Source organism: Onychostoma macrolepis, chromosome 16, assembly GCF_012432095.1.
Source record: "Onychostoma macrolepis isolate SWU-2019 chromosome 16, ASM1243209v1, whole genome shotgun sequence".
Taxonomy (NCBI): domain Eukaryota; kingdom Metazoa; phylum Chordata; class Actinopteri; order Cypriniformes; family Cyprinidae; genus Onychostoma; species Onychostoma macrolepis.
Genome location: NC_081170.1, coordinates 14,713,687 through 14,724,738, shown reverse-complemented (window position 1 = coordinate 14,724,738; position 11,052 = coordinate 14,713,687). Strand labels below are relative to the sequence as shown.

The following is an 11,052-nucleotide window of genomic DNA, read 5'->3' as shown; positions in this document are numbered from 1 at the left end:
AATTTCATTTTGGGTGAACTGTTCCTTTAAAGATCTGGGCTGCTATAAAGATTGCAGGGTTGATCCCAGAGCCCTGCACACCCTCGGGGTGTTCTAGAAGTCATTACAATTAGTGCACTATTTGCCTTTGCCAAAGACATCTGCTAAATTAACATGTGACCACATGTTGAATGCTTATTGCCAAGGAAATTCCCTCATTCAGGTGCTTCTACATTGTGTAATAGCAACATTTTGTGCCATATTACAGCTTTTTTATTGTTTTAATGTACACTTTTACAGATCATTGGCACATTTTTTGTTTTTGCATGTTGCCTAATGTGTGAACATTGTTCTATTGACTTAAAGAGCAACATTTAACGACAAATTGCACAACAGCATTTTGCACCATATACATGCTAAAATAGTAAAAACATAAGCAAAAACAATATTGATAAACAATAAAAAAACAAATACAATATATTTTTTTGTTATTTATTTTAATGCACATTTTCAGGGAAACATTTATTGTATAATTATATGTTTCTGTATTTTACAATGTCTTCAATCCCTTTAGAAAAAAATTGCTATGACTTTTGGTAACCAGTTATAAATATGAATTATTAAGTGCAAGCTTACACAACTGCAAGATGCTTTTGAGCAGTAAACCGTGCTGAGCATCCCTACATGAGAAAACACTCCCTGTCACAAGTCTCGGGCGAAAAAACACAAGGCATAGCAAATGACAGACAGACAATATAAACACAATGGCCTTAAACTATCTTTGCAACACCAGTTACAGAGTAAAAAAATAATTCAAAAACATAACATGTAACAGTTGTTTACAGTTGTTACTTTGAGTCATCTACATTGAAGGACCCTGTGTCACTTACACTGCCAGAAGTATTTTAGTGTGTGTGTGTGTGTGTGTGTTGTGTGTATCTAGTTACTGCTATATGTGTCAGAAGGTAAACGTTTGGCTTCGAAGCACAGTGGAAAAGTTAGAAAAGCTCTTTGACGAAAATGACACAACATTGGTTTGGCACTACAACGTTCCTTCATTTAGTGCAGTGTAGCACATTAGGCCAAGAGACAGAGGTACGAGTACACAGAGAGGGCGACAGTGCTGTGGCATTCAGCATGCATGCAAACAGAAGGTTAGCACACGCTAGCATAAATAGCTAATACACTAATGTGTAAAGCAACGCTGCAGTCAGTCCCTGTACTATTTACATGGCTTTACATGGCTATTTATGACACTTAAGTTTGCCCGAACATCAACCCAGAGATTCAAATGTAGTAAGAAGAAGAAAAAACAAAACAGACAGCTCCTTTTAGTTTAGGATTGGCAGATTATGTCACCAGCAGAGCGAGAAACACAAGACGTAACTACATAACTAAATACAAAAACAAAGTCACAACATCCATCATCTGAAAACACAATGCACTTCTGGTTAATTAGTGATCAATTTGCTCATAACACCATTGTCCTGCTCCCAAAATATAGTGAGGAAAGAACAAGGTTAAAGACAAAATTGGCATTTGGGGTCAGCTGCTCTGAGGGAGAGTGAGAGAGCACAACAGAAATAGTGGTGGGGTGTGTTAGGGGTGCAGATGACGATTAGAAGTGTGCACTAATGTTCCTGTAAGAGCGTTTTTATTTGTTCCTTTTTGTAATGTGTATAAGATAACCACCCTAAAGTTTTATCATCTGAAGTCATGATCAACTGAAATGTTATGACGTAAAATGCTGACAGATTTACACTCTGAGCACCTTAATGCAGGATGACTGTTTAGATCCATCAGGAATACTTCCTATTCCCATAGGCAGCAGTGGTGAAGAACAGCATATGCAGAGCATTACAATTAAAACAACAGCATAATGTTAAGCCTCTGTACACTGCGACTACAAAATGCAACTCCATGTTACATGTACTGAAGCTTATTGACCGCGAAATGTAAAAATGTATTTCATAAGCATGAAAAGTACAGGCATCAAGGATGCAAGAGTGTTGTAACACAGTGATGTACTGAGATAAACTGTAAAATCTGGTTATTATGAATTCTGGTTATTCTTCCTGTCCACCCACTGAGCAAAAGCAGTCGAATCTGTGTCAGTTTTGTATGGATTTGTTTTTCAGTTCACATTTCTAATTGTGGTTGGTGAGTGGTTTCAAACTTGCCATACAGGCGCAAACAAATCAGCTGTATGTACTCCTGAAATCGTGCTGAAATAACATTCTGCGTCAGGTCGGAATGACTCAATGGAAAGACAAAGCCAGCAGATTCTGCAGGTTCTGCTCAGTTTGCAAGTTGTGCTTAGGATGTGACCCTTAAAGCTTAAAAGGGACTCATCCTTGTTTTAAGGCTTCAGTAATGTCCTAATGGCACACAATGGAAAAATCGAAGGATTTATAACAGTGTATTCATGTTTCAGCATGTACTCGCACATCTAACACATCTGTAGCAATTCTACATACCAACAAAAGAGTAACACTTTAAAATAAGGTTCAATTTAGTTAAATCATTAGATAACATGAACTAAAAATGAACAGCATAAATAATTTTAATTTCTGCATACGATAATGCATTTTAGCTTCTCAAGTTGTTTAAATGAAGAAATGTTTTTACTTTTTGCACCTTTATATAGCGTGCATTCTGTCTAAATGAACATTATTTAATGTATTATGAACAAACATGAATTGACAACGAATAATAGCATATTAAATATTAAATAATAACCTCAGTTGCTAAATGCTGTAAAAATTGTTCATAGTTAGCTCATGATACCCTATTCTTAACTAATGTAACTGAACCTTTCTGAAAAGTGGTGTTACTAAGAAAACTAACGAAGAACTGATCTGAATTGCATGTCTGAGTGTAGTTAGCAAAGCAGTCCTCTGAAACATCTGAATGATGGCACTAACATTTTGCAAGCAATGTACAAATCTAATGTATTAGATATTGAATATACAGTATATAAGTCTAAATGCTTTCAGGCTGATGGCATGAAATAGTTCACTTACGTAAGTTCATGTTTTACATAACACAGAAGTTTGGTATGATAAAGCATTTGCAAAATTAGAAGATTTCAGGCATTTTCTCGGCCCTTTAAAGAAAAGAATAAACTTGTGATTGCTCTGAATAAGAAACAAGAAACACAGTTTATACAGAGACCAGCTGCTCCCCTGCAGTTTAGTCAGACCGGCCTTGGTACTCATGCTCTGCTGACCTTAGTATTAAACTTGTTTCCTTTTGAGCCCCCAGGATTCATTGGATCTACAGGAGCCACTGTGCTGCGGCAGCCAGCAGCAGAGCCGACCCCAGGGTGGAGGCTAGCGAGGTGGAGAGGGGCCCACCGTTGAACACCAGCTTGTAGGACACCACCTCCTGTTGCAGGCCGCTCTCCTCCACCATGCAGCGGAACACGCCCTCTTTCAGAGGTAGTTCAGGGGTGGGCGCCAGCACACATGAGGAGCCGGAGATGGTGCAAGGATATTGCTTGATGCAGTTGTCTTTCTCCCAGCGGTAAGTGGCATGATAGGAGTGCACGGGGCACGGTAGCAGGACGGGCCCATCTTTATCCACTAAAACCTGTTTGGGGATGGTGCTACGTGCTTTAGGAGCTGTAGCCCAGGATGACAGGAAATATTTTGGTGTGATTAAGTCATTTTAAATAAAAATACTTTAATTTTATATATACACTACTGTTCAAAAGTTTGGGATCAGTAAGATTTTTTGGAAGAAACTGAATTTATTTGACCAAAAATACAGTAAAACAGTAATATTATGAAATATTTTTTACATTTTTTTAAATTACTGTGTACTATTTTAACATGGCAAAGCTGAATTTTCAGAAGCCATTATTTCAGTCTTCAGTATCATATGATCCCTTGGAAATCATTCTAATATGCCTATAATTTAATGCCCAAGAAACTTTATTATTATTATTATTATTATTGTTGTTGTTGTTGTTGTTATCATCACTGTCGGAAATAGTTGTGAGCTTAACACATTTTTGTAGTTACAGTTTTATAAATTTTTTCAGGATTTTTTGATTAATAGAAAGTTTAAAAGAACAGCATTTTTTTTAAGTACAATTTTTGTAACAATGTAAAAGTCTTTATTTTAAATTATTATTTTAAATTTATTTACATGCTAATGTTGTAGACATGATATGACTGTTAACGTGCGTCTCTTCTGAACACAAAGCACTTTCTCTTCATTTCATTTTTTTATTACTAGGGTTTCAGGTGTGTATTGTTCTGTCATTTGTAAATGAGATTTTCAAAAATAATTTTCAAAGGCATTAAACCCTATTAGGTCAGCAAACTTCAGAACAAATATTTTGGTCACACTTTATTTTAAGGTCCAATTCTCACTATTAACAACCATTATCTATGACTTTTTCCTCAATAAACTCCTAATTTATTGCTTATAAATAGTTAGGAAGGTAGTTATTTAGGGATGTAAAATATGGTCATGCAGAATCTGTGCTTTATAAGTACTAATAAACAGCCAATATGTTAATAATAGGCATGCTAATAAGCAACTAGTTAATAGTGAGAATTGGTCCCTATACTAAAGTGTAACCAATGTTTTTATGTCAAGCAAAAGAAAAATACCAACTATATATAGAATAAATGCAAAACTGGGTTTCAGTGGGAATTTGGGAAGAAGAAAAATCTGAAACTGTTTGGAAATATTTCAAATTCTTCAGTGCTATAAAGTTTTCAGAGCTACAACAAGAAAACTGCACATTTAGAAGTGTTTTTGAACAACCTACCTGTAGCATAGCCACAGACCGAGGCATTGGAGTGGTCAAGGGTCTGAACAAGGGTTCTGATTTCAAATAGGGAGAATAGAAAAATATGAGTTTACCTCAACAGGAAAAACAGTAACGCATTATTGTGTTGGGATATTTGTGAGTCCATATGTACCCAGTGCTAATGTTGTAGTCTGGTGGGATTGCAGTACATTTCTTCTTGGACACATCCCACGCACAATATGGATCTCGTGAAAGGATGCATTCCTGGCAGCTGGCTCCGTAACGGCCACAGTCAGCCAGGGGGATGCGCTGCATCTCAAGCTCTGTGCCAATATAGAGATGACCCTGGCACAAAGTAGAATACAGAGGTAAAAGGTGCCATCAGGCTCCTATCAAACACTCTTAAATATCTATGTGAACAGCCTTTAAACTACTTTCTGATTGTAAAGTAAAAATAGTGATTGAATGCTAAATATATTACAGTGGAACAATATGTCCTACCACTGCAGGCTAAAATTGGCCTGTTTTAAAGTGAATTAGCTTATTTAAAATGTGAGCCTACCTTTTTAGAGTCGATGGCCATGTTGATGACGGGACTATCATCGTGGAATAAAGAGTACTGTGCTATGATAAAGGCTCCTTCTATGGCATGCAGCACCTTCAGGACTTTTCCCTTCTCTGTACAGGAGACACAGGAAAAATAGCATTGGAAAAGACACAAAAAGGATAACAGAATGAGATTGAAACATATGGGATGCAAGATATTGGTGCCATATATAATATTTGTTGATAGTAGAGATGTTTTTTTGTTTTTTTTGGTATCACTCAGTATAATATTATATAATATAATCCATGATATCCATATAATATATAATAATGGATATTTAATAGTGCTGCTCATTTCCTCTATTTTTACATTTTGATTACCTTTGCTGCATCTAACACATATTAATCTTCACAAATACTAATAATTTTATTTTAACACTGTTAAATGTAATCTTTAGCAAATCTTAAAACGAATATAAATTTTCTATACTATTATACATTCATATATTGTAATGCCTAAATTCCCTTGTAGCATTTAAAACGGATGATTTTAGTTTGTCATGTTTTATTTTTATTTATTTAGGCAAAATAGAATAGAATATTAAAATCAGCTATTTGTCTGTCAATCAAAATTCCAATATTGGTGTAGCTTGCAAAAATACACTATTTTAGTGCTATTTTAAAGCAATTCTCTGCCATTCACAGTACCTGTGCCCAGATAAATGATGCTGTAGTGTTCATCATTGACAGCCAAGACTGTGTCTGCCACAATATGTGTAAAGTGGTCTTGAACGGGCAGGTCTAGAGGAGCTTCGTCGACCGGGATGATCATGTCCTCAATCTCAGGGTGATCCTTGATCACAGTCAGGATCTTCTGGTTATGAGCCTGAGTGTTATTCCTAAAAGCACACTGGATAAAGGTGAACCATACAAATTAAGAATCAGGCTGTGCCTTTGTTTTGTAGATGGATTATTTAATAAATGTTCAGAATGTAATCATACTGCATGTATAACAACAACATGACTGTCTGTTGGCACATAATTTTGCCTTTGACTGGTTAATGTTTCAGTGTGTTGTACCGTTCCAGGACGGGGAGTTGACAAAGGTGAGTTGTAGCCCTTCAGTTTGGATGTAGAAAAGGCTTGGTCAATGTCTTCAATGGAGTAGGCACACACTACGGTGGTATTCCTGTGGAAAGACATAAATGTGGAAATGGATCTTAAAGGAATGATTCAAGACGTTGTTATGGATTATGGACTTATATTTTGGCCAGAAGTGAATGGTGGATTTGTTTTTAACAGGATCCTCTGGTGAGCAAGTGATGTAATGCTAAATTTCTCCAAACCTGTTTTGATAAAGAAATAAACATTTTGGATTGCCTGAGGGTGAGTAAATGTTCAGCACATTTTCATTCTTGTGTGAATTATTGCTTTAATCAGTTACAGATAAATGTAATGAGTCATGTACAGCAGCAAAGCACAGACATTAAAATTCTGGTTAATATAGATAAAATGATAATTATTTTTTATGTTTTGACCAATAACTATTTACTATACTTAAAAATAAATAAATTAAATTAAATTAAATTAAACACTAAATATAAATTTGGTTGTTTCAAATGCAACCAGTGTATTTAGGATAATATTCAGAGATCTGCTTAAGATTATGTTTACCAGTGTTATTAAGAGTGTTAATATAAAAATAGTCAAAAATGAGTGTGCACTAAACATGCGTTAAATTTCCAATATCGAACCAATACTGATAAATTAAAAAAAAAAAAAAAAACTGTAATATTGATTGATATGGTACCAATGTTTGTATATACCTTTTAAAAAAGTAAGCTTGAAGTGAGCACAATTGACATCTATAGGGATTTATTTTTTGGTGTATAACGAAGTCTTGCTGAAGGCATAATTTTAACATCCTGATGTTAAATGTCTTCCTACTCACTTTTAGACTTTACATCTGCTTACCAAGAATTGGAGAAGATGCCATATATCAACCCAGTGCGTTGATGAGAGGACAGAACGAAAGCCTGCTTGAAAATATTGTACTGTACAGGAGTTCCAGCTTTCCCACACATCACACGTGCCTTCAGGAACGTAGTCCAGGAGTTCGGCAGCACGTTCTGAAGCCCTCCCTCATCAACCTGAGCCACAGATGCAAAGGTTATCAGAAACCTAGTTCCGCACAGCAGTGTATATGAAGCAAGAATGCATAAAAGATTGTTACCATGCAGACTCGCCCTATGCGAGCCCTGTATGGCTCTTCATCTAGACTGGCAGTACTGTTGACCTCACTGAAGAAGAAATAGATCTCATCTTTGAGTTTCTCTGTGTGTGGTATCACAGCGGCTCCTGCAAACTGGGGATCTGAGGGAGATGGTGAGAGCAAATGTATTATTTTCAAAGACTCAAACTTGCATTAGTTTTTGAACCTATACCTTGATTGAAATTGAATTTTTTTAATGTTTAAAATGTCTTCTCCTATCCCATGTTAATATGCAGAGATTTCATTTGTCATTTGTGAGTTGAGTTCACCAAAAATGTAAACACTGTTGTGTTGCTATCAACATTGGTGTTTGAAAGGCATATCATGCAACATTCACTCATCCTGAATGACATAAGGCTGGGGTTGGACTACTAGTAAAATTCAAATTAATAATTCATAATATATATGTTACTACCATTCAAAAGTCTTTCATTCATTGAATTGCTCAAAAATGACATTAAAGACTTTTTAAAATGATCACAAAAAATTATGTTTCAAATAAATGCTGTTCTTTTCTTTTCATCAAAGATCACGGTTTCCAAAAAAATATTATGCAGCACAAAAGTTTTCAACATTGATGATAATGTGACAGCAAGTTGGCATATTAGAATGACTTCTGAAGGATCGTGACACTGAAGACTGGAGTAATGGTTGAAAAGTTAGCTTTGACATCACAAGAATAAATTAAATATTAAAATAGAAACTCTTATTTTTAAATTGTAATAATATTTCATAATATTATGTTGTTGTTGTTGTTGTTGTTGTTTTTTCTCTATTTTCAATCAATTAAATCCAGCCATGGTGAACATAAGTGACTTACATATTACATATTTATGTAATTAAAAAAAAAATTACATAAATATAAAGAGTTCAGATGCTAAAGCCTCTAAGTGCCATCTGAAATGTTCCTATAAAATGAGCATTTTTATCAAGCTCTTATATTTATGTTCAGCTATTTCACTTCAATTGCATAGAAAAGGACCTACACATTGCCATTAGAGTAAAATGACTGAACCTAAACATAGGAGCATGATAAAAATGCTCATTTCTGATGAAAATTTCAGATGGCACTTATAGGCTTTTGCATCTAAACTCTTCATATTTATGTAATTTTTTTTACATAAATATATATATGGGGGGGGAGGGGTCACTCCAGAATTTCCAAACAAACTCTGTTTTACAGTACTCTACTGTACTGTATCAGATTAAATAGTAAGCTGACACAGGTGAATCCATTAGTTCAGTCCTTCATGAAAATCTTTGCTAATGCAGTTTAGATAACAACTGTCTACTCACTCTGTAACCATTTATTTTCTGTCTTCAGCTGCTTTTTGGAGCCATATGTGCGACGGATAGAGCCAGTCTGTCCTGCAACCGCTGACAGAGCAGAGTACAGATTCCCATCTAAATGAGGAGAGAGAGATAAGTATATCCATCAGCCAAACCTCTGTGACTACAGTTCTGTCAAATCAAAGATTCCCTTAAACTTTGATTCAAATTTAGCGATGCTTGCAATACTTTGATACTCAGACGAAAAAAGAGGCACACACAAAGCAATTTCATGGCAGCGCTGCTTCTACTTCCTTCTGACTGACAGTTAGAGACATTGTTGAGACATGCTACTTCTTTCAGAATCAGTGTTGACCTTTCAGCTCTGCTAACCTCACATGGCATATAAAATATTCAATTTTGTACCTGACATTTAGAACTCTAAAGGGGAGGGCGAGAGCTCTCTTTGTCATATACTATAGGGATTGTTGTTCTTTTTGGAAGTTGTTGTGTAATTTCATCCGCTACACAGTATATTTTCAGTAGGGATCTGTCAAGATTTGATTCACTGAGTCTATAATGCATTGTTTATAACAAATGGATCTCTGTTCTCTCAGGGACGTCATTTATGTCAGGTCAGAGAATAAAATTCATTAAAACTTACATTACAGTCTGATGTACTTAAATACCTATCAAAATGAAGGAACTTAATGAACAATTTGAACAAATAACATTCCCTCTCGTCTTTCTTGCATTATATGCTTTCTTTTCCCTTTCTCCATTCCCCTCTTCTCTCTGTACCTGCTGACAGACTGATGGAGCGCTGAGAAGGGAAAGGTGCCAAGATGTTAGATGCTGCTGTTTCCTCCGGGATGTCCGTCAATACACTGTCATTTACCTGGGTGGTGAGAGATGATGATTAATCACTGCTTCTTAGGCTTTTCATTAAAAAAACAGCATAGGCACTGCAGCACTTGGAGAAATCAGGCCACTTTTTAGCAGAAAACTTTTTTCCATAATCTTATTCATACACTAAATGTGCGTCCCACATTTCAGGATGTCAAACTCTCATTTTATTGTATTGCCTTCCATTTGGTCTGGTTTTCATCCTAGAGAAACTGTTAAATAGTTGGGTTATAAATCACACCCACGGCAGAGACACACTAAGGTTATGAAAATGTGCACAATAATACAGAAGCAGTTAAATAAATAGCCTGAATTCTGCCAAAGCAGCTGAGCTCGCAGGGAAAAGTAGTCTCATTTTCCTTTGCTCTTTCCTGCAATCCACAGAAAATGCTAAAACGATTGAAATTGCGATTGAAACAACTCACATTCGTTAAGTGTCTTCACAACAATTTGTGATATTAAAGGAACTTGAAATGTCTGCATTGAGCAGTTGTGGTGTGCGTGTGTTTTTTTTATTTTTTTTATTTCATTTCTGCAATTACAGAATAGATAGATAATTTGGCCTTCCTGTGTCTCAAATGGTAAAGCATTGCACTGGCAACACCAAAGTCAAGGGTTTGAATCTCAAGGAAAGCAATAATTGATTAAATGTGTCCTCCGAATGCAATCTAAGTTGCTTTGTCAAATCGTCGCCTTGGAATTATAAGGTTCTATCTGACATTTGTCAAAATTGAGGTATTCATATATTCTTATTCTGTGACAGCTTATTTACATTATGTGATGGTTATTTTAATAATTTTTTTTACCCCCACCCTGAGTCAATTCTAGATGCCCTGATCAACCTGACCATCATCCCATTCCCTCTACCCCTTCGTCCTCTTTCTACTCTTCCCCAACACTGTTCAACTAACTGTTCCATAGCTCGTTTGTGGCGTGGTTCTAGTTAGTGAAGGTTCTATAAGGTTCTATCTTCGAATCAGCCAATCAGCACTTCGAATGCACGCAAGAGGACCAATCGGGATCAACTTTCTTTGTCATGTCGCCGGACTGCTCCGTAACAGCAGGAAAAATGAAACATTAAACAACAATGATTACGTGTCTGCAGAATCAATAAGTGCAATTCACCTTTATTCCACAAAGTGGCACTGTTTAAAACATAATGTTGACGTGATATTTCACTCATAATTAGCGCATGCATAAAACAAATAATATCATCTGTAAAAATTGAACTGGCTTGAATGGCTTTACTGCAGAGCAATTACTGTAGGCTACATAATGAGATATAAGTGTCACTGTCTTTGATGGTGGATGTGAT

General features: G+C 35.8%; 1 protein-coding gene across 1 annotated transcript in view; it reads right to left on the bottom strand.

Annotated features, from left to right (window-relative positions):
- Positions 1-261: 261 nt before the first annotated feature.
- The window catches only part of si:ch211-113g11.6 (uncharacterized protein LOC559008 homolog), a 20,366-nt gene continuing 9,575 nt past the window's right edge, over positions 262-11,052 (bottom strand). The window contains exons 5-14 of the mRNA XM_058745964.1: positions 9,633-9,729; positions 8,859-8,966; positions 7,524-7,663; positions 7,265-7,440; positions 6,371-6,479; positions 5,999-6,200; positions 5,307-5,422; positions 4,917-5,089; positions 4,763-4,818; positions 262-3,602 (exon numbers count right to left, since the gene is read on the bottom strand). Coding sequence (XP_058601947.1) covers positions 3,256-3,602; positions 4,763-4,818; positions 4,917-5,089; positions 5,307-5,422; positions 5,999-6,200; positions 6,371-6,479; positions 7,265-7,440; positions 7,524-7,663; positions 8,859-8,966; positions 9,633-9,729 — 1,524 coding nt within the window. The 3' untranslated portion in view covers positions 262-3,255. The remainder of the gene's footprint in view (positions 3,603-4,762; positions 4,819-4,916; positions 5,090-5,306; positions 5,423-5,998; positions 6,201-6,370; positions 6,480-7,264; positions 7,441-7,523; positions 7,664-8,858; positions 8,967-9,632; positions 9,730-11,052) is intronic.